The 25,000-nt window shown below is 38.7% G+C and overlaps 1 protein-coding gene and 1 long non-coding RNA gene across 2 annotated transcripts in view; one reads left to right on the plus strand and one right to left on the minus strand.

Annotated features, from left to right (window-relative positions):
* Nucleotides 1–25,000, minus strand: part of LOC137999756 (kinase D-interacting substrate of 220 kDa B-like) — an 80,622-nt gene that overhangs the window by 48,076 nt on the left and 7,546 nt on the right. The window contains exons 3-6 of the mRNA XM_068845650.1: nt 6,138–6,248; nt 4,464–4,562; nt 3,392–3,490; nt 928–1,026 (exon numbers count right to left, since the gene is read on the minus strand). Coding sequence (XP_068701751.1) covers nt 928–1,026; nt 3,392–3,490; nt 4,464–4,562; nt 6,138–6,245 — 405 coding nt within the window. The 5' untranslated portion in view covers nt 6,246–6,248. The remainder of the gene's footprint in view (nt 1–927; nt 1,027–3,391; nt 3,491–4,463; nt 4,563–6,137; nt 6,249–25,000) is intronic.
* LOC137998938 (uncharacterized) lies at nt 8,150–9,466 on the plus strand. The gene is made up of 2 exons (XR_011122848.1): nt 8,150–8,257; nt 9,140–9,466. It is a non-coding gene; the product is annotated as an uncharacterized lncRNA (long non-coding RNA).

Here is a 25,000-nt window from a genome sequence, read left to right on the forward strand (position 1 = left end):
GCGAGCCACGATTGGTTTTGGTTTCACTTCTGATTGGTTGAAACAGTGGTGCGAGAACTTTGAACCAATCACTGAGTGAAGTAGATGCAAAACCAAAGTAATTCGCTAATTACTTTCGACACTCAATTGAAAACCGCTCTAACATACACAGCATAACTACTAACGCCCATGTCTTTATATATCTATCCTGATATATACATCAAGATTCGTGATATATACATCGAGATTCGAGCACTTCTTACCTGAGGCTAGGAATATTATCCGACCGCTGGTCAAGGGGAACGTCATGCGTGATGTGATCACATCTTGATATATGCATGTCATTCTTTTTGTGTAAATTGCACATCTTAATGTTTTGTCAGTCCCTTTTTAACAAGCAAATTTACGAAATTTGCATGCCTTGCTTTGCTACTTTTGTCTTCGTTTGACAATAACTTTTATTTCTGATTGGGCATTGACATTCTAAACAGTGCGTGCAGAGCAGAAGAACTCGTACCGTTCTAAAAATAGAAAGATACACCCTAAGGTTGACTCATTGGGCTCGTATCGAGAGAGGCAAGCTCCTACTCGTGGACTCCTGAAGCTTATAATTGAGCTCCGTTTGAAGTGTAAGAGAAACCTTTGAAGTAAGTCGCGCCTTGTGAATTCTCCTAAACCTTCCCTACCTTTGATGGGAAGTGGCTCAACTGAGGGATTTAGCTTTGCGTTTACGTCAAACGCAAAGGTGCGGCTGAAACTTGGGCTATACCAAAAATTTTGATTTGGCTCACTTTTAGTGGTTTGAAGGTTGCTGCAGATATCGAGAAACGTCTCAGACGAGAGAGAAAAGCTTTTATGACAAACCATTTGACGTTTTAACGTAAACAACACGCTAAACTTCTCTATTATCCTAGAGTTTGATCACACAAAGCAATTTGAGACGGTTACCTGTCCTCGTTCATTAGGATCAGCACCATAATCCAGCAGTTCCCTCACAATATCTGCATGACCTTTGTACGAACCCCACACTAATGGAGACCAGCCGCCCTAGAATTAATAACTTCCTGTTAACCTTGGTTTGTAAATTTCGTTGATTATCGCTTAATATGTTTTCTAATAGGGAGTTAAAGAAACGACAAAGGCTTCGGCAACGACAATGCTAAAAAGCAATTATATCATTACCAAGGCTGCTGCCTAAGAAAATTGTCCGGGAGCCCTTCGGGCTTCCAACGTTAATAGTTAGTAGCCCGAGTCATTTTTTCAAGAGCCCAGAATTAATTAATTCCAGCTGGGATCATATTTACATGTGAGTGAGGATTAATCAAGTAAGGCGCCCGTTCGGGATACTTGTTCGGAAATTTGGTCGCCCGCGCTCGCAAATAAGGCGCCCCAGGCGAGCGGGCGACCGTTAGGCAGCAACCTTGTCATTACTTTAAAAGGGGAAAGATAATCGTGCTACGGGCAGCACAGATTTTATCACATATTTTTGCGGCACTCGACATTAGAGAACTTTACATTAGCATCACACCTTCGTGAAATGGCAAACATTGGCCTGCCGTTTCTAAAGTGGAGTGAAGATTGTGGCTTTAGCTTCGCGCGACGCAAGGCAACTCGTAAAGGACTTTGTTAAACCCGAGTACGTATTTGGTTACCAAAAAAACAAAAAGGTCCCAAGCATCGTTTGGAGAAGAAGACCCTACATAAAATGAAAATCCTCACCTGTCAAATTATGCAAGTCTCGATGAAGCTGTTTTGTGAGTCAACAGAAAGTCAACGCGAGTTCACGAAGAAAATTGCGATAAGGAGTCAGTTATGCACGATCTATAACCACGAAACCTACCTTCTCCTAGCTTGACTGACGGGAAAGTGGTTTTAGGGTTCGTTTTATCCACAAACAAATTGTTATTTTGAAGGAAAACGGGAAGAAAATTCCACGTATTGGGCAAAAATGCGAAAATGCCTACTTTCACGTAAAAACGGCAAGCAGCAGCCGGCAAACGCAAAAAAAGGCGGGAAAATCATGGTTACGTGGTCACTTTTGCCGTTCGCGTTTAAATGTGAAGCTCTCGACTGTCGAAGCTCTCTCTATTACAACGACGTGAAGTCAACAATTTGAGGTTTTGATTACAACGGTAGCATACAAATTTAAACCTTTCATTTTTTATTTTTACTCTGAAACCGCTCATACCTAGTTTATTTTTAAATAGGACACTTTGTCCACACTCGCGAAAGACTTATGATCGGTGCAAAGTTATATTTTTCACGTGCAGCACGAAAAGCACTGCTTACGAGCTCTAAGAAGGCCCATCAGGCCGGCGCTTATCTCCGGTTTCCTTAGCATGAAGCGACTTGGAGTATTTCTACTCCCCCCTGGATGGGATGCTAGTCCATCGCAGGGTTAAGGGAGGCAGTGTAGCCCAGTGGTTAGAGTGCTTGCCTTGAGATCCGGAGATCCCGGGTTCAAGACCCGCTCTGACCACTCGTTGAATTTGATTCTGGTAGTCCCCGGTTCAACTTCCCAGCTGCACTTGTAAATAGCCAACTGGTTTGTTGGGATTCTTAACAGTTGTTGTTCTGTTCTGTTGTTTCGTTGTGTTTCATTGGCCCTGAAAAGCCCCTAAGGGGAGCGGTCAATTAAGTATGTATTGTATTGTATTGTATTGTATTGTATTGTATTGTATAACCCCCAGCATTTCACCGGTACCCATTTATACACCTGGGTGGAGAGAAGCACCGTGAGAGTTAAGTGTCTTGCCCAAGAACACAACACAAACAAGAACAAAATTCCACGCACCCGAACTAGGACCACTCGATCCGGAGTCGAGCACACTAACCATGACGCCACCGCGCCTCCCACTACGAGCAGCACGAAATCCGTGCAGTTCTTTTCCGTACTCCACAAAAACTCCACAAAACAACAACGTGAATCACCAAATTTTAGGTTTTGACGACAACGTAAGCAAACAATATAACAATGAACCATTCATTTTCTGTTTCATTTTCCGTTCGTACCCCAGTTGACCAAAGGGTGCCGGATAGCGCTATCCACTGGATAAATCACTATCCATTGGATAACTCAATTGGTTTTGCTGGTGTTTATCCGCTGAATAGTGATTTATCCGCTCCATAGCGTTATCCACCTTTTGAACGAGGCATGGCGCGTAACGGGAGTTTAGCCCGCCTATGGTGTGATCTTGCCCGCAGAGCAAGCTTTTTCGAGTGGTTTCATAGCGATGAAAGACCGAGAAGAAGAAATTCAAATTTTTGCCGTGCGACAGGATGGACGATAGCCAAAGATAGCTCTTGGCCCATTCTAGCGTGACCACAGCGTCAAAAAATCTCATTCCTCGGTATTTCTTTGCGATAAAACTTCACGAAACCGTTCAGCAGGAATAGAATGCTACTCATTTACCAAGTCTGGGAGTTGCACTTTTGCTCCACACTCTAAGAGTTCTTTCACAATGTCAAAATGTCCCTCTTTGCAAGCAGCTATTAGAGCTGTCCAACCATCCTGAGAAAAAATAAATAGCAATATTCTCACTGCTGTTATTCTATCGCATTCCCCCGTTTTCGCCCGTGCTATTATTAGCGCCAGTAATGCTTTGCGCCATTTGCAGTTTAAATTTGGTCTCTCCGCTTGGAGCGTGGTCTTTTCGTCCTGTACTCCACAAAGACAGTCGTCTTTTGCGACCCGCCCACCTCCCCTGGTGGCGGTTGACCAAGCTCCTATCTGCTTGTATCCTCGTTGCATGCATACTGCCTCATCAGTCGCGGACTCTTCCCATAACTTAATCTTATGCGATGAGGTAACGAGTGTGCAGTGAGGAGGATATAGTACTAGTTTTAATACTGTAGATAGCCTGGAACGATGTATCGGTCGACAGTCGATCGACAGTCGGACGATAGTCGTCAGTCGATCGATATTCGGACAATCGGCGGTCCAGTGCTACTGAAAACAGATGTATTTTTGCGACAACAGAAATTATGACCTTCCAATCACTTTCAAATGGTCATTATTTGGTCATTATTTAAGTGGTCTTTTATAATTCTAATTTTGTACGCAAGTTATTCGTGTCATTGAACTAAGAAATGGCAAATTAGAGTGAAATGAGCTGCAATTGCCCTTCGCAACTGATCGAGTGCCCGGAGCTGACAAATGGCTTTACGGTACAAAAGCTTCATTTCGACGTCAGGTACAAAGAGGGTTTCCTTGAAAAAAGTTCAGCATCTCAAAAAGTGCTTCGGAACAATTAAAGCAAAAGAGGACCCAACCAGAATGAAAGTAAAAGCGTGAACGTGCGCTATAGAAGGTCCTACCCAAATGAGGACTAATTAACTCTGTTAGTGGTCGAAACTGATATGGCTCTTGCCATTCATTATAATAATTATTCTGAACTCATAGCTGCTGATGACCAATCAGATTTGGAAATTTTGTCATTAAAGCACCATATGAGTACAATAAAAATACCGTATTACTTTTATACCTCATCCTGTACATCTACTTGAACATTTCTCTTAATCAGCTCATGGACAATTTCCAAGCTACCTTTTTCTGCAGCAATAATCAAGGGGGTTTGACCATTCTAAAATGTAAAACAGCATGAAGAATAACTGTTATTCTGATCGTCATTATTATTATTATTATTATTATTATTATTATTATTATTATTATTATTATTATTATTGAAAGATATATACATGAAATGCATCATATATTGCACTGCGGGTATGAAATCAAATGAAACCATGTTGTCTCGCAGTGATGAGCGCCAATTTCTATTGCGTCGAGAAGCCTGAAAATTTTTCAGGACTTCAACGGGATTTTGGTTAGAGCATCGCACCGGTATCGCGAGGTCGCGGGTTCAAATCCCGTTGAAGTCCTGAAAATTTTTCAGGCTACTTGACGCAATAGAAATTTGCGCTCATCACTGCGAGACAACATGGTTTCATTTGATATTATTATTATTATTATTATTATTATTATTATTATTATCATTATTATTATTATTATTATCATCATTATCATTATCATTATTATTACTCCCTTAAAAATCCTATGATTACTAGAAAACAGACTCATACCTTGAAAAAGCCAAGTCATCAGAGGCAAAACTACTGCAAATATAGGGGATTTGCTTAAAACATTGGTGTCTGGTATTTCCAAGTGAAACAAATATAATTTGTGGAAGGTGTTCAATGAATTTGCTTTGTTTTTATTTTTATTTTTCTAGGCCCAAACCTTTTCATTTCACTGATCATTAATTAAGTCTTGCATATATAAAGTTCACATCTTTCTTTATACCGGTAGTTGTTAATTAGCGGCATCAATTGTTATAAACCTGGACTTTCGCTCAGCAAAACGAGGAGTGTGATTGGTTGATTCTTGGTCACATGCCCCTGATCAAATTCAAATGTATCCCACCTGGGATACAATTCCGCAGTTGTTGCCCAAGCCGGATGTTTTGCTGCAACTGCTGTTGGCAAAGTCTAAATATACCGGTATAACAAAGCTCTTAACATCTGGTCCCTTGCGAAACTTAGTTTTCCCTCGAGTCCTGATGTTTCCCTCGACAATCAGGACTCTCAGGAAAACAAAACTAACCCGGGGAGGGGGCCGGGACTCCCATATAAAAATGATGGGGGAGCTTGTTGGAAATTTTGAAAAGAACACCTAAGAGGTACCAAGATGCTGTCTTCTGGGTGTGGCATTAATTTTTTTTCACCCCTAAGAGGTACCAAATTATGGGTTTTAATTAGACAAAATTAAAAATTAGTCAATCGTCAAATGTCTCCTGTCATAATTTTTCAGCTCGATACCCTAAAAGGTATCCCTGAAGCTCCTGCTGTGGATCTTTTGAGGCTGAACACCCTAAGAGGTACCAAAGCCGCTTTTTTAACCGCTAAAACGTACGACGAGCACCCCCGTCCTTTTTATATGGGAGTCCCCTCCCCCACGGGAACTGTTTCTCTTGGGACCATAAATTAAGTGTATAATTTATTGTGATCGCAAGCCTGAGCTATTAAATAATAATGATGATAATAATTATCATCTAGCTATCAGCCAGTGGGCCTTCACTGTGTGGTAAGATATTTTACTGTGAATATAGTTTGGGGCACTTCAAATAAATATATTATTTTCATCTTAAGTTCATCCTGACCTGGTCTCTCTGCTCCAAGTCAATGCCATTGTTATCTAGTAAATTTAACACATGAGTGCAACTTCCATCCCTGACTGCATTCAAAAATCCTCCATCATTTACTGTCATCTCCTACACATCAAAGAAAACAAAACAAATCCATTATCAGCATATCAACATTTACTGATTTGGAACAAAAATATGTCTTACTTGGTGACAAAAGACTGAAGCACTGATAAATACCTTTATTTTATTCTCAGATAGCACTGTGCACTGTGATTATGGCTGATTTAGCAGGCCGTATTCTATACTGAAATTTGGTTTTATCAACGGAGTTGATAATGTAAATTGGCCACCGTACAGAGATTCTAAAAGCTGACGTTTCGAGCGTTAGCCCTTCGTCAGAGCGAATCGAGCCATTCGCTCTGACGAAGGGCTAACGCTCGAAACGTCAGCTTTTAGAATCTCTGTACGGTGGCCAATTTACATTATCAACTCCGTTGATAAAACCAAATTTTTGTATACTACTTCCCCACCGACGCAGCACCACAGTTTCTTTAGAAACTACCCCTTCATTCGTATTCTATACTGTCCTACCTACCGTACTACTACAGCCGGCTAAATATGAAACTTTGACGCGACATTTTCTTGCAAGTTGAATAATAATAAATAAAGATTATTGATTGATTGATTGATTGAATGTCTGCATGGGAGGATAGATCAAAGCTAGTTCTAAATAATATTTTCACAGTCAATTTGCCACTAGTAGATACTAAATAAGTTAATTGAGGGATTAAGCTACACATTACTACACACTTAATTTCAGAATGACTGTTTTCCCATAGAATGACTGCTTTCCCATACAATAAAGTAGACAAACTTGTTTAGCAAGAGTTCAGAAAGTGTTACACTGTATTCCTATGTATTGTTGAGTTCAATATAACAACAAATTTGCCGCACTAATTGAGAATAATTGATATTAGTTTAAGTCATTTTAATACTCAAAATAAGACAAAAATATTACAGCCTAAAAGCAGCTTAAAAATATTAATCTAGCATTGTTTAGTACAAAACTTAACAAAGATCTCTTCAAGAAACATGATGTCAACTCTAACATAGTGGATACAATGAAAAGTGAACATATCATGAAGAACTTAGAGCCCTGTCGTCACCCTGTCAAGATAAAAGTGAAGTACATGCAAGCCTGCTGTTTTACAAAGGCAGGTAAATGGTCAGACTTGAAGCTGAAGTGAAGTACTAATATAACCAGATTATTACCATCAAAGTAAAACAAAATATCATGCTAAGCCAACTGATTTGAACCCTTACAGAGGGACAAGTTGTGTTTTTAAGGTTATCTTCAATTAAAAGAAGTTGGTGTATATATATATATAATTCATGTAATTGCATCATTCTATTTTTAATCCAAAATTGATTCAAGGACTTAACAAACTAGTGCTCAGATGTTCAAGACCTTTTGAGATTCACCTTTAATTTACCATAATTCCAGGGCATAACAATAACTTTAAAAACTCATTAATAATTCATGAGCCTAACAGCCTATCAAAACACCAATAAAACGTCACGTGTATGAGCTTTATATCCTGATAAAACACTACTCGCCCCAGTAAAAATAAAGGCGTGATCACGCCGTGATCACGGGTGTGATCACAGGGCGTGATCACAGTGTGAAAATAGCGTGATCACAAGAATTTTGTGATTATGGCCAGACGAATTTTAGGCGTGATTGACTCTGTGATCACGGTGTGATCACACTGCCATAATAGCGCGATCACAGAAAGTATTGTGATCACGGCCAATGAATTAAAAGTGCCTTGAATCAATCAAGGTCAGATGAAAAGAAAATCACGTACGACAAATTTGGAGCCCCAATTTCACCTCGGCGTTTTTTAGCCTGCCGACCCAAACAAGAGTCCCCTTTTTAGTCAGACTCGTTTGCTGGATGGTTTCTTAACTTACTTCCCAATTTCGGATTCTGCCGTCGGTAATTTAACTCAGAGTGAATGAAAATATATGGGTTCCTGTACATATGCAAATGTGAAAAGCCACGTACCTTAATGACTTGCAAGGTTGTCCGCGACTTAAGACAAAGATGAATTTCAATCATCTACAAGTCTCCAGTAAGAGTAAACTTATTTTAATTACATTTCAAGTAGCATTTGAAATCGATTACACACTATTTAAATCGTAATTTAAGCTTCGCAGACAGCATTACTGAAACACCCATCTATACTGCTTGAACCAAACTTGAATAATAATAATAAAATAATAATAATAATAATAATAATAATAATAATAATAATAATAACTGTTTTGATAAAATAAACTAGAACACATCCCGTAATGTTATAAACGATATAAGTCCTTTAAATGTCTTTAGCAACGATAAAATGGTCCTTTTTTAGTTTTTAGTAGTGATGTAATCTTTCCTTCATTCTTTCTTTGTTATGTTTATTCCTGCCCACACAAAACACCTGTTATTTCGGACCATTCTGCATTTCTCATCAATACATTTTCTAATTGTGGCCCACTCAACATTTTCATTGGCAGAGAACGTCAGCTCTGTACATTCTTTTACCGCTGCTATTCTGTTTGGGTCCAGCTTCAGAAGTTTCTCGCCTTTCCCTTCAACGCTTCCAGTCTTTGCCTCGTCCCTGCTAAATACAAGTTCGAAAAGTTTCAGGGCAAATCCTTTTGGGGTGTTTTTTGGGAGCTGTTCCACCTTTTTCCTTAGCACGTACACTCCCCGAATCGGGGAACCAATAAGCATTGTGGACTGCTTGTCGGCCCCCATCTCATTACAAGGCTTTTGCAATCGGTCTCCCAGCGTGCTCTTCTGAGGTCATAAAGGAGTTGAAGAAGATTTAACTGGTGGGCTGTTCGAGTTGAAGGCTTTTGGTGGAGCCGGGACTGAGGGAGGTGGTGTTAGTTCAATACTTGGCAGCTTGTACTCCAAACTTACGTCTGCATCGTGTACTGATTTATAGTATTTCTTTTTACAGGCTTTACATTTTTCAAATTTGCTGATAGCATCAGTGAGCTTATGAAGGTGATCTGCCATTGAAGACACTTGGTGTAGGATTTTGGCCAATTTTTCTTCCAGGTCGTTGTGATGATATCTTCCAGTTCCAAAATCTGAGGAATAAAAGGCAAAAAGAAATTGACATTATTGCTTTGAGCTCAATGTGAACAAAATAGCAGTTTTTAATATGAAAAAAATGAAATGCCATTAATCAGTGCCAATACCATGTAGTTTTTAAATTGATTGATACACCAAATACACCCAGTTTATTGCAAGATTCGTAAATAAAATATAATTTACTTTTTAAGTTCTGAGCAGTGCATTAATGCTACATCATCGGCGTATTCATTTTGTAACTTTTAAATGTATCATTTTATGATTTATACAAATGTAGCTATAATAAGAGAGCTGCAATGATTTCCTATGTGAAAAGATAACAATCAGATGCATGGCATCTTTATGTTCTGACTTCCATCTGTGAAAGATTTGGTTCCAATATTTGAGCAAATGTCGGTGGCTTGCATACTGATTAGCTAACTTGACAAAACTCTCTCGAGTGGGGGATAGGACGGATGTAATGACGGTTTCTGTCACGCTTTCAACTCTCCATAACTTTGATACTGGTAAGCAGGGAGTGTAGATAGGACAAAAAAGAACACCTTTACACGAACGCACTCATAATCTATGATTACTTCTAGTTTTAGGAATATGTCACGTTACTATATCGTGATAAAGTTAGATTCCCAAATATGACGCGAATTAAAGGGGCTAGGTCACGCTATTTTAGGTAATTTTGTTTAATTCTGTTGATTATGAGCTCTAAACGTCAAATTGGCAGAGCAAGAGTCTTTCGTTTGCAAAATCACGGCCACATAACAACTGAGAATGATTTTCCAGCTTTGTAAATGACATTTCGATACAGACTGATATAAATTTGAAAAAAGGTGGGCCGACGTTTTTCAAATTTACTCAAATTCAATCCATTTCAATCCTCTCCAGTTTTGTCCATCCATGTCCCTTCTTAGCCTCCCTGTGTTTTGTTAGAGTTCTTCTATAGTTTTGAACAGTTGTTTTGATATTTTAGTTAATTCTATGACCATTCGATCAGTGCCGAAATTGCCTAAAATTGCGTGACCTAGCCCCTTTAAGACTTAGCTGGCAACCAGTGGAGTCTTTAATAGCGTTGAAGATGGCTAAGAAAGTACTATTGACAAAAAGTTGTTCGATGCTTGGCAAGAGCTACTTTTGAAAAAAAAATACTCGTGGTCAATCTTATATGACTGTTCGCGACTAATTTGCATTAATCTACTGGAGTGCGCACTTGTTTACACAATGTGCAGCACTGTTTACAGTCCTACACCTTCTCGTATACAACCCCACTACTGCTGCTGCCCCTACTGTAATGTTAGAAAACCACTACACTAAAACTGCCTCAAGCATTTTCTAAAATATTCATTTTCCCAAAGACAAGCTATAAATTGAAAAACCTGAAATTTTTAACATGATCTTTATGGTGAACACAATGAAAAAAATGACAGCTTTAATTAACGTGGCCAAAACGCCTGGAGATGGCATCGATGCGCCAACTTATTAACAAGTTTGCCATGAGAAAATCAGAAGTCAAAAAAATTAAGACATATATGCAAAGGATGTCAATCACTTGATACAAATAAAACAATGAAGGATTCACTAATTCAATAATCCCGGAAGATCTAGTTCCAATTTCTCTGAAAAATTATGTAAGGAGTAAATTTAACTCACTCTCTTTTTCTTGCTTTGATTGGTCGCTTTCCTGCTCTGACTGATTGCGTGGGACAAAGTCGCTGTTTGCATCAACTTCATCAGGGAATTCTCCATCCAGGGTTTCAGGGACAATGGTTTTACTGAACTCTAAAAATTAAGTCAAAACAGTTCAATTACCAGGGTAGTTCCTGAGTCTTATAGAATTGCAAGAGCTACAAGTAAGAGCAAATACAAAAACTGAAATGAAATCTCTTTCCACTTTGCATATTTCCTTCCGTTGCAAGTGAATGCACATGATTCGTCTACCTGTAGTTATGAAATATTTACGTACGGCAACTGTCGGCTTTCTTCTCAGTGGTATCCACTTATTTTTGTACTGAAATGTTTGCTGCTGACAATAGAGAAAAAAATGCTAGAGCAAGCGACTTGAGTCAGCATCTTGATGAGTCACACAGAATAAGACAGGAACAGAAATAAAATTCATGCATTTCAAGATTGTTTGAAATAAAACTTAACTTACCCTTTGAGGGTTTACATTCTTCAAATATTGCCACCAGGTCATCGATTGACCAGTCGTCACATATTCGACCATTTTCATCCATTTTCCACTCTTGCCCTTTTAAAACCAGGAGCTGATTGTCAGATGGAATTCGTGTCGTCTGCGCTATTACGCTTTTCAAGTTTTTGAATGTGGTTTCTGGATCCACAGAAATATTGAACTCAACGGGTCTTTCTGTTTCATTCCCGTGAAGGAGTAACTTCATGCTAAGGGAGACCGTCTTGCCAATGTCAATAGACTGGCTCTCCGCAATTTCAGATCTTGCTTTCTTCTGCCCTGCATTACTGAAGCCTTTCTCTTCGTTTTCCTTGTCTTTTTTCGCCCTAGGTTTTCTCTTCTTCTCCTTAGAGCTCAAATCTTCTTGTGGTGGTAGTGACTCTCGGTTTTGGCGGGAAGAACCGTTGGCGGTTTTCTTCTTTTTCCCCACCTTCGAGGAACGTGCCTTTTGTTGCCAATCGGCAAGAACTGCTTTTTCTTCAGCCTCTGGGTCAAATGACTCTGAATCGGACTCCATTGTTTCAAGATCTGCGCAAACATTTTTCAATGAAAATTCGCTTACTGTAGGCCGTGGTTTTTTTGCTGTTGGCTGCTCCGCAAGACTCTCACAGTCATAGTAGTCAGAAAGTTTGTGAGGCTTCTTTCGGCTCCGTTCAGATTGATTGCTGATCTCGGCCTTTTCACGCGATTTCTTAAGGCGGTCAATAAATTCGCCACACTCCTTCTTTGTGCCCTTCTTAAGGCTTGTTGCCTTAAAATATTCCTCTGTTAGCTCACCATTTTCATCGACAACTTTCCACAGAACCCGGGTAGAGCCGTTTTCTTCTTTAACCTTGCTTTCCGGCACAACATGAGGCCCCCGAGACTTAGCATCCTCTAATGGAAATTCTACCGCATAGAAAACCGCCATGATTCTAGCCAAAAGACACACAGATAACTATTGAAAGATTGGTAAACACCAAGAGCACGCTAACTGTCCTAGAGAAGATTTCAAATGTCCCGCTTTGAATTCAACTGGCCTCTCACTGGAGAATGGGTAAACTGATACTCGAAGAGCAGGGATTTGTTACAGCGGTGAATGTCGCGAGATAAATATCAGTATGTCCATTTAACATAAGAAACATTGTAATCTTAACCATTAGCGATATACAAATAAACATTTTTTGAAGCCAAACTAAGATTAAGAAAAAAATATTTTGTCCTAAAAATGGAAGAGCTACAAGCTTCGCGTGAGTCATGTAATCAAAACATTCTTTGTATTAAAATCTTCTCCTGCCAAACGACTTTAATGACAGATAAGTATAACAGCATGCACGCAAATTCCTTAACGTAGACATGCTTCGATCCCCTTTTTCAACTCGCTGAGTAAAGATAACTTTATGAATCCGTTGTGTTTAAGTCATTGCAGGTTGGATATGATATCTAAACCATTTAAAATACGTTTTTTTCCCCTTCGCGTTTACTGCGATCACGAGAACATTCCTTGCAAGATTGTTTAATGACTTACATGACAGATAAGTGTTTAATGGTTGCATGAATGTCATGCCATGTAAAATAAGGACTAATCACTTGGTATACCGGTAACAATTTTTGTTTAAGTATGGACAACCTCGACGGTTCTTCAAGCAGCGAAAAAACATCTTCAAGTTCTGATAGCGAAAATGAAAACCCAATACACGGGGAAAGCAAAGTTGAAGAAACAAAACAAAAATCCAGACAGCTTCAGTATTATCATAGAAAGACCGGAGGCAAAATGAAAAGGAAATATACACTTTTCAGAGATCAAGAGAATCCCAGTAGACAACTAAAGAGATATCATGGCGTTGTGCGGGAAGCCTGCAGCACTTTGCAAGCTTCAATGAACACCGCTGGATCAGCGGAAAGAATAAGTGAGACAAACATAAATGAAGACATGCAGATCGGCACGACTGTGGAAATTCAGAATGAAGAAAAAGAGATTTCTCCTTATGAGTTCGAAGACGAAGCTGCCTTCAATACTAGCACCACTTCTTCGTCAGCGGAGGAAAGTGGAAAATCATTTTCAGATAGTGACGATAGTGTTTCTGGAACGGAAAGTGAAGAGTGGGATAACGAACCAGAAGATATCGTCCCCGAACGAGAAAACGAAACCGCGACTACACTTCCTGACGAGGAGAAGCCACTTTTTCAAGGAAGCACAATATCGAAAATTTTATCGTGTGTCTTAATTGTAAGCTTTGTTTTAAAGCACAATTTGAGTAAAGCAGCCTGGGCAGATCTCCTTCGCTTGTTAACCACTTTGCTTGGAGACCGATGTAGACAAACGTTTCAGTCCGTGTACAAAATGAAAGTGATCATGAAAGAATACTTCGGCTCCAAGGAACCTACAAAGATAAATTACTGTACTAACTGTTTACTGGCTGTTAAAACCGACAAGTGCCCAAATGCCAAATGCAGCAAGGCAGGACTGTCGAGTTTTCTAGACTTGCATTTAGAAGAAAAGATCAAAGATCTATTCAGAGATTCTGAATTTGTGAACTTATTAAAGAAAGGAAAAGAGCAGGTAAAGCGTGCAGCTAGCTGTAGCAGTATTCATGACATATTCCACGGACTTGACTACAAGAATTTCTTACATCCTGGGGGTTTTCTTTCACAATTGTACAATATTTCGTTTACAATTAACACTGATGGAGTTAACAAATATTCGTCTTCTAGGGCTGGCCATTTGTGGCCGGTTTATATCATGATCAACGAGCTCCCAAAGGAACACCGATTCAAAAAAAAGTTCATTATTCCTGCCTACATCTATTGTGACAAACATGATCCAAACATGTTGACATTTCTTAACCCTTTGGTTGAAAAGCTGAATGTTCTAAATTCGAGTGGAATACATGTGCCGGACAGTGCAGATGGAGATATCAATGTCCGATGTATGTTATTTGTAGCAACAGCCGACTTGCCTGCACGAGCTGACCTAATGAATATGAAACGTTATAATGGTAAATGCGCTTGCCATCTTTGCAAGTCAGAAGGAGTTGGCTATGGGCCAAACAACATCCACAGATACTGGCCTTTTGAAAAAAGCCCCGAGAAAAGGACCCATGAAGATCAACTTAAATTTGCATCAAAGGCCACAATTAAGAAAGCGGTCATGGGAGTTAAGGGGCATAGCATTTTTGTGAAGGTTTCGTATCCGTTCGATTTAGTACGTTCATTTGCAATCGATTGGATGCACTCCGTTTGTCTTGGAGTTGTAAAGTACATTATGAATCTACAAATGTCCGATGGAAACAAGGGCCAAGTCTTTTACATAGGGACAAAGACTTCGTCTATGTCCCGCAAACTTCTTTTGATAAAGCCGCCAGACATCGTAGGGAGATTGCCCAGATCGTTAGAAGATCTTAAACATTGGAAAGCAACAGAACTCAAAAACTGGCTACTGCACTATTCTTTGCCAGTTTTCTGCAAAATCCTAAATCCCTTGTACATTTTTCACTGGTCTCTTCTTGTCGGAGCGATTGGAATCTTGTGTTCCCATTCAATATCGAGCGCAGATCTCGAACAGGCAGACGTCATGCTACAAGACTTTGTTCTTTTAATGGGAATACTGTATGCACCAACAAGATGCACCATGAATGTCCATTTATTGCAGCATTTAGCTTATTATGTCTCACGCCGAGGACCACTATGGGCGTACAGTTGCTTTGCTTTTGAAAGCATGAATGCTTTTATCAAACCACTTGTTCATGGAACGCATCACGCTATGGAACAAATTGGATGTGCAATTGGTCTTTGTTTCGGCCTTTCTAATTTTACGAAAGAAGTTTTGCAAGATAATGGCATTCCTAAGGACAGCAAAATGCTGTTGCGAAGTCTTACAGGTTGTTCTAAAAGTTCTCACAAAGTGTCTGCCAAAATTCAAGGGGGCTACTTAAGTGGAAAAGAACGAAGAAACATCGACAGCAACATACAGACCTTCGTAAGGGTCTTTGTAATGGCAAACAAGTTGCCCACAGATTATGAACTTGAACCTTTTCGCAGATTTGAGAGTGATGACGGACAGAAGTTCTATTCTCTGGGCACGAAAACACGCAAAACTGACTCAACTGTAATTGAATATACAGACAGAAACAATACGCTTTGTTATGGCAGAGTGACACTGTTTTTAAAGATACATGACTTTGGACTTTGTGTTGGAAATGAACTGGAGGAAAACTCTGACCCATTACCATTTTTTAATGAGCAAGAATGCACTGAAGTACTACACTCTTTAACAAACAGTAAGCAGAACAAAGATATCGCGCGTGACGTTTTAAGAAAGTACCGCAATAAATGCCTCGTAAAACATCACGTGCACATTAAACCACGCTCGGGAAGGACATTTGTTATATCCGTGGAGCAGATAAGACGTAAATGTGTCTTCATTGATATTCTACCCAACAATGCGTGGATGATTTCTCGTTTTCCTAATGTGAATGAACATAACTAAAAATTGTGCAAGCATTAATTTTCTGGTTAGTCTTTGCTGATCTTATTTAGTGAGGATTTATTTATAGATGTAAAATGTCAGAGCATTAGAGTGCAGCTGCTGGTTTAAATTAAATTATTGTATGACTGAAATGTGAAGTTTTTAACTCTGTGTTTGTCCTAATCAAGTGAAACTTTGACTCTGTTTTCGTGAAACTTAAACTGAATTTACTTTGCGCAAACCAAAGCTCGTTGAGAGTGCATAAAAAATATTATTTGCCATGAAATCAACCGCAAAGTGATCACATCGGTGATAGCATGGTGACTGTTTATTTTCGAGCATCATATGCCGGTTTCCTGCATTATTTTATGCACGTAATGGGCTGGGTGATGAATTCATACACAGACAAGAGGAATTCGCTGAGCAGCTTTGTCCATTCTAGCGAGGAGTCTATCATATTCTCTCAATCGGGCATTAATATTCGGTCAAATAAAAAGCGCGTAAGTTCAGGCCTGTGTGATAAAGGGCATAACAGGCCTGTGTAATCGGGCCAATAAATTGTTGAACACAATTCCATTCGCTTTCGAACATACTCGGACAAACGTTTGTTATAATTTTCCGGTTCTGTCCCTCTTAAAGTGATAAGAAGTCCGATCAATCAGACCGTGATATGTGATCACACCTTCACTGATGAAAAAGGAGTGATCACGGGCGTGATCACTCCAGTCAGGCATACATCACGCTTTCCTTTTTTGTGATCACGCTAAAAGGAGTGATCACACCCGTGATCACGGGCGTGATTTGTGATCACGCTGTGATCACAAAATATTTTTACTGGGGCGTTAGTGTATATTCTTTATATAAAGAATACTAATAAGGCATAGCTTGTTTTTCTTGTATGCTAATATTCACCTCTCACAATTTAAACCATTGTTTTGAGTCCAGAGGGACACACACTTTGTGGAATGCTTTTTAAGCCGTTCAAAAAACTTGCAGCATGTGTTTTATCGGGTCTAAAAAGACTCGGCTATGCCTTGCGTTTTTAAACCCCGATAAAACACTGCTGCTCATTTTTTAAACATTACGTTAAAACAGGCTAATTCAGAATTACAGTAACATATCATATGTTACATAACATAATACTCCTAACCTAAATGCCTCAAGGGGAATAAACACCAGCAATAAATTTGAAATTCAATTCTTCGAATTCTTCTATAAAAGGATGATCCCAGATATCATCTTTATGGTGTTAAAATTCAAATGTTTATTGATTTCAGGCACCTGAACTACGGTTGGTAGAATGAACTATTAGAATACACACTATTCCATTCACATAAGATAAATCTTGTAATTAATTTTAAACAAAATTGTCAAAATTTCCAATATATTCGTGGAAGACCATACAATCTGCAAGACTTTATAAAGAAGCATAAAAATTTCATGGCAATCTCTTAAATTTCTTGATTTCTTGGTCTTTTCAGATTTCTGTTTTGAATTCCAGATTTTCATCTTAATTCACGAAAACACAATAATTTATTTCTATGCAAATTTCAAAAGATAACATGACCCTTAAATTATTTTAAGCGTCTATAAATTTTGATTAACAGAAAGCTAGGTATTTTTCCTTTCGTTCACCTACATGATTTGTATGATACTAAACAAGCTTGCAAAATTAACTGTTAAAATATATCTTCTCCCAAATAATGAAAAGTATATTTTACTGCAAGCAGGAAATTATTTTGAAAAAAAATTCTCTTGTGGTTTCAGTTAGGAATTAGCCAGATTCCATTATCTTCCCACTGGATTAAATTTTTTTCCAGCACAAGAGAACACCAATGAGTGTATAGTGAGCACATCAAATATGTCCAAAAACTACAGTTACAGTCATACAGTTTTCACAATTCCCTGCAAACAACCTAGCTGTTATAAATTATGCAATTCACTCTATTTTTTAACATCTTTCACTGCCTCTGGTAAGCCTGGTTTCAAGGCACTCAGAACAGCCTTGAAAGATGTTGCAAAATTGATGGACTAGTTCAGGGAATCGCACATATTTCAAGGAAAGTGTTGAATCTCTAATTAAGGCAAGTTTACACGCTACGATATATATGCCTGCAGATTAATGTTGGCCCGACCCCGTGTATTTTGACACCAGATTTGCGGCCAGTTCGTGAAAATGGAAATTGGCCCAATTCAGAAAACCTGTTAATGCAATGCAACATATTTTTTTGGAGTCGGACCGACAATCTCAGAGAAGCTTGTGGGTCAATCAGAAATAATTGAGAAATATAGGGCATGCATGCATACAAAATAGATTGAAGCAATCAAAATAGCGGACATCAAGAACAAGTACTTTCATGCTGCCGACAAATCCTGCCACTTAATCCTGGCATGTAAACCAGCCTTTAAGCTGCAGATTCAAGGGAGCTGACATGCCACATTATATACACGTACCCAGCGAAAAGAAGAGCTGAAGAGTGACTTATACGTCCAGGGGCCTCCACTGTGATCAGCTGGCCCCTAGACAGTAAAATGCTCCCACAGTTGGCAATCCCCGTAACCCTGCCATGAGCCCCCACATAGAGACATCCGGGCACCTGTCACACTGTGTTCACAGTGGAAAAATGGGGAGTATAGAGAGGCAGAAAAAATAAGAAACTGTTATTAAAGATGCTAAGAAAAAAAGTTCAAAAACGAAGATCATTGAACACTATGCCAACATAGCTCAAAATGGCTGCTATAACTGTAAAACTGAGACTGCCACGAGCCCATGCACTATTAAAGCTGACTGCTCTATTTGTGGACCTAAACGCACATGCAGAAAACCAGCATCTCTTTGTTGTTAACTAGGTTAAGTTGCATTTAACCATATTATCCTGCTCAATTTTCAGTCATACCATGGACCTTAGGCTCCAACGAGTTAAAAAATTTACACCTTAAGTGTCCCAAATTGACAAGTAAAATCTGTAAGTCTCGCTCTCAGGAAAGAGTTCAAGGGGACCTAGCTAGCCTTTTAGTTGACCCAGATGTTGTTAACCCATAAATCACAACTAAAGCACCCCCAATTGGCTTTAGACAGAGGAAATTCTATATCCCAGGCACCCACCGTCCATATAGCTTGATGCATTTGTTAAGTGGAATAGAGGATGATAATAATAACAAGACTAATCACTTTAAAGTGGCAAGCTAATTGAGGAGACCGCAAAAATGAATCAAGGCAGATTAAAATTAATAAAATGCTGCTTTTCTGCAAATAGGAGAAGTAAGCTGGAAAACATGAAGGAGAGCAACTAGAGTACAGAACAAACAACTCAATTAAACTGCATGAAAATGTACACTGTGTCTGGAAATTAAAGCCAGCTAGACACAATGGTGGAAGGATATTTCTTTAATACCACTGCGCCCATTACCTACGCTTCCTGCTTGCTCAGTGTAATCATGCCAGATTTTCAAACTACCCTTATAATCAAAAACTCTACACTGACAATCTGTTGTATATGTTCATGAGTTCCAGTTAATAAGAAACTAATGGTAGATCATTGTTTAGAAACAAAATGTCTGTTGCACAAGTAGCACAACTGTTTTTTCCTTATAATTATGCCAACACTGAATTATATATTAGACAAAATGTAGAAGTGATCCCTCGCACTTGACTTGACAATTTAAGCAACAATTGTCTCTCATAGACACCTCAAAAATTCGTGCAGCTCCAACGGGATTCAAACCCGGCATGACTTCTGTGATGCTGGTGTAATGCTCTACCAACTGAACTTTGAGGTCAAACAGTTAGGAGCACATCAATTTGTTGGGCTCATGTGTTCCCATAATGAAAGAAGTGCATATATTTTAAGTGCATGTTTATAGACGAAAATGTAGAAGTAATCCTTGCACTTAACTTGAAAATTTAACCAACAATATTGTCTTTTATACTATAGATACCTGAAGTCTTTACTATAACTGAGCATGAGGCCTAGGGCTGTACTGGGGAATATTGGCCCGAGGTCGTGGCAGAACGGACACCGCATACAAAATACAAAAACAAGGGCCAATATTCCCCAGTTAACTGTCCCAAGCAAGTGAGGTCTAAGTAAGTTGTTTATTATATGGAATTGTTTCTTTGAGGGATCGGACATTTCTCCGCTTGGTGTATGCATGTCCATTATCTCCACCTTCTTCAATCAGTGAACTTTGAATAGTAACCTTTTACATGTAAAACTATTATTCCACTTGCTGTTATTATACTATTTAGATGAAAAAGTTAAATTCTCCTTTTAAAAACTTCCTGAGTTTCACTCAACTTGAATTTTCCTGGGAGAGAGAAAAAATACAGAAATGGAGCATTTCCATGGTAATGGTCCGTACTGTAAAATCCTGACCAAAAACCAGTCAATCAGAGTGACGTTCCACTTAGCCTGACAATTTTCTTGCCAATTTATAAGAAAATTGCTTAAATTGTCAAGTCAAGTGAGAGGATCAACTAACATTTAATCACAATGTTATCAGTTGGTTGCCTTGCCCTATGCCATCGATGAAGCTGTCATTGTTTAATGAATGCAAGAAGGATGTGAAGTTCTAAATTTGCAACAACATTAAAAATCCAGGACCAACATCGATAGCTGAGCAGAGACTGATTCCATAAAAGCAAAGACATTTACGAAACACTGAGTATGCATTAGGAAACAAATAAAAAATGTTTTAGTGGAGTTATACAGTGAGTAAGAGACGAGAGATTTTACAATTGCAAAGTTTGCATTTATGTCACTCTATAGAGACAAATGAAATTTAGCAAAAATGCCTCTCTATATATATATATATTACAGAAGCGAAAGACTTTTCAGTTAGTTTACTGCGAAATGTTCGTCTACATATATATACGAATCAGTGACTTCGCAATTAATTAAATGCGAAATGTACATCTTCATATATGAGGCAATCAATGAATTTGCGATTAATTAACTGCAAAATGTTCGTCTACATATATAAGGAAATCAGTGACTTCGCGATTAACTGCAAAATGTTCGTCTGAATATACAAGGGCATCAGTGACTTCGCGATTAATTAACTGCGAAATGTTCGTCTGAATATATGAAGGAATCAGTGACTTCGCGATTAATTAACTGCGAAATGTTCGTCTGAATATACAAGGGCTTCAGTGACTTCGCGATTAATTAACTGCGAAATGTACATCTTCACATACAAGGAAATCAATGATTTCGCGATTAATTAACTGCGAAATGTTCCTCTACATATATAAGGAAATCAGTGACCTCGCGATTAATTAACTGCAAAATATTCGTCTGAATATGTGAGGGCACCAGTGATTTCGCGATTAATTAAATGCAAAATTTTCGTCTAAATATATGAGGGCAACAGTGACTTCGCGATTAATTAACTGCGAAATGTACATCTTCACATATAAGAAAATCAATGATTTCGCGATTTATTAACTGCGAAATGTTCGTCTACATATATAAGGTCTATTAGGAAATCAGGTACTTCGCGATTAATTAACTGCAAAATATTCGTCTCAATATATAAGGGCATCAGTGACTTCGCCATTAATTAAATGCGAAATATTCGTCTGAATATATGAGGGCATCAGTGACTTCGCGATTAATTCTGAATGCGAAATGTTCATGTTTTTCCTATTTCTCACTGTAGGATGTTTGAGAATTTCTGCTCACCTCGGCTGCGACCTTCATGAGTTGTAATTAAGCTATTCTTACAAAGTTTTCGTTTGAAGTTCACTATTCGTTTGAGTTGTCACATTGGTATGCTTGTACAATGTCTAGAATTTTCGGTATTTCCACAATCGGTAAATCCAAAAAGGCTGCAGATTTAGTATCTAAAAGTGAACGATCAAGCTTCTACTCAGTTAATGTTAATCTTAGTGTGTGCAAGGGTGACGTACTTTAGAGAGAGAACTTAGGGATACCATTAGCGATAAGGGAACAAACAATGTTAAAGCTTGGTTGAAAAAGTAAATACGACATGTAGCAGTTGCAATAACAGTGCAGAGCCTTGGTATCTCTACGCTAAGGCGAGTCAGCCTATCGTTTGAGCAAAATTTTACAAATTGATGAACTAAAAAAGGAGGTTATAATAGGGGGTGACACCTCTAACAAGGCCTGTTTCGGGAGAAAAACAAAAGAATCGAGAAGACTCGGGTTTTTTTGATGGGAAATATGACATAGTTCTGGGATACTGCAGAAAAAAAGAGCAAAGTTTTGACATTTTACAAGAATGTCACCTAAACACTCGGAAGGATCTTCAAAATTGCCGGGAGGACTCAAAGTTTCACATGGTGTTGCTCAAACAACGTTTGTTAGAGTTGTCACTCCCATGATTTGACTCTTTTAGCACAGTGCGCCATTATGTTAAAAAGAACAAAGAAAGCATTACTCTAAAATTCTTACGTCCTTGCTTCTGAGACTAGGTATCCAGTCCACATCATCTGGAAACATTGCGCAGTTAATTCATCGCGAAGTCACTGATTCCTTCATATATTCAGACGAACATTTCGCAGTTAATTAATCGCGAAGTCACTGATTCCCTAATATATTCAGACGAAAATTTCGCAGTTAATTAATCGCGAAGTCACTGATTCCTTGCTATATTCAGACGAACATTTCGCAGTTAATTAATCGCGAAGTCACTGATTCCTTTACATATTCAGACGAACATTTCGCAGTTAATTAATCGCGAAGTCACTGATTCCCTACCCTGGGTGCCAGAGACTTTTCTAGCACGGTTTCCGGTTTTCAGTCAAGTCTTTATAGTGACCCGCGCAAAAAGCCTCTAGACCAGAGCGCTATTCCTTTGATAGCGTCGAACCAATCGTTAGCTCAGTTAGATCAGTTGGTCCAGATTTTGGACAGGACGGCTGATTGGCTCCGAACGACCACCTGAGAGACAGACGCTACAATTGGTCGACAAGAATAGACCAGCACGTGAAAGAATATTGTTGACATCACGTAAGCGTACTGCCAGAAGTGTTGTGATGGCAGTTTGTGAAAGTTTGGGGAAGGCACTGAAGGAAAGTATAAGCAATGTACTAGAAAGTTTTGACGGTGTAGAGAAGTTAAGTGATGTGCAAACAAGTGGGGTATTTAATTTTATTCAACGCAAGGACGTTCTTGCTGTCTTGCCAAGCGGTTCCGGTAAATCGTTGTTGTTTCAGCTTATTCCAGGTCTTTGTTTACGTCTTGACCAAATGGGATACTGCGACTATCCGAAAAGTGCAATTGTGATTGTTGTTTGCCCGTTGAATGCCCTAATCGAATTTCTGACATTTCTTCACATGTCGGTCCACGTGAGACGTCCATGTGATTGGCATAAATGTAATCCGATAAAAAAGCTCAAAGGTCAACGGGGACGGTAAAAAGCACCGCTCCGTGCCAGAGGTTTTTCTCGCGGCTTCGCCGCTCGTGGCTTCGGCCTATGGCCAAAGCTGTGTCGGCCTTTGGCCGACAACGAAAATTCCCGCCGCACGCGAGAAAAACCTCTGGTGCCCAGGGTACTGATTCCCTAATATATTTAGACGAACATTTCGCAGTTAATTAATCGCGAAGTCACTGATTCATTCACATATTCAGACGAACATTTCGCAGTTAATTAATCGCGAAGTCACTGATTCCTTCATATATTCAGACCAATATTTCGCAGTTAATTAATCGCGAAGGCACTGATTCCCTTATATATTCAGACGAACATTTCGCAGTTAATTATATCGCGAAATCACTGATTCCTTCATATATTCAGACGAACATTTCGCAGTTAATTAATCGCGAAGTCACTGATTCCTTCATATATTCAGACGAATATTTCGCAGTTAATTAATCGCGAAATCACCAATTCCTTCATATTTTCAGACGAACATTTCGCAGTTAATTAATCGCGAGGTCACTGATTCTCTTATATGCATATATGTACAAAGCGAATAATTATTCGAGGTTAGTTAACGGCGAAATTTGGATCTGTTATATTACAAATCAAATTTTTTTTGAAAAATATACAGAGATGTTTCATTGCAAATTTTCATAATTTCTCTATAGATATAATTCATTACAAAATTTTTACTCATATTAATTCCCGTAAGAGACGCAGATGCTCCTTACACAAATAGAGCACATTTCTGTAGCCGGAGGCCCCCATCAGGAACACAGCCGCAGATGAGAAGGAATTTATGTATGCCTTTTTCCCCAATATTGCTGTGGATCGAACGGTTCGTTTTTGCAGCATAAAATATTAAACATGCATAGGGCGAAATGGTGAAAATCTGCATGATCGAGGCCTTAACCAATTATCCCTCCATGACAAACAGCCGCGTTAGAAACAGAATGACAATTTTTTTTTAATAAAAAAAGTTTTGCTAGCGTAATTAAACGGGGCACAATCATCGAATCCATTTTACTCCTTTACAATGCCATAATCACAGCAGTTCTTTTTTCATTTTACCTAACAAACAAGACAATCTTCATCGGGAGTGCAATAACTTTGTCTTGTTTACAAAGTAATCAAGAGAAGATGATGGACGCAGCAGGAACAGAAATCACTTCTTTAGTTGCGGCTTGTCAAAACTATTTTAAGAACGTTTCGCTTGAATACCAGACAATAATATCGACCGACTCGAGATTGAAATCTATTTGTTTACATCCGAAGGCCGAAATTTTTGTACCGCTTAGAATGGTTTTTAAGAGATAAGAATTGACTTCGTTCAAACGAATCTCATTTTTTTGCGTGGGTTATTTTTTAACTTCGATACTGGAGGCAATAAACCATGAAAAGTTCGCCGATGGCTTGGTGGTTTGCACAGAAAATATTATTTTGTATAGCCGAAATTAATTCTCCTCAAATGTGTGCAACGTTTTCTCGTACTTTGTGTAGACATAAGACTTCAACTTGTTACTAAAGTAGGTTACTTTAAGACGTTAAGTGCTTGGTCGATATCGATTGCGAAGTAATTTTACTCTTAGGAAAAAACGATGCATAACTCATCAAATGCAGAAAGAAATTAAACGAGGAGGCAACAAGAAACCATTATAAATTTTGACTCAATCTACCGTAAAAAAGAACCGTTTCTTGTTTAATTATCG

The sequence above is a fragment of the Montipora foliosa genome, chromosome 4 (genome assembly GCF_036669935.1).
Source record: "Montipora foliosa isolate CH-2021 chromosome 4, ASM3666993v2, whole genome shotgun sequence".
In the NCBI taxonomy this organism is placed as follows: Eukaryota; Metazoa; Cnidaria; class Anthozoa; order Scleractinia; family Acroporidae; genus Montipora; species Montipora foliosa.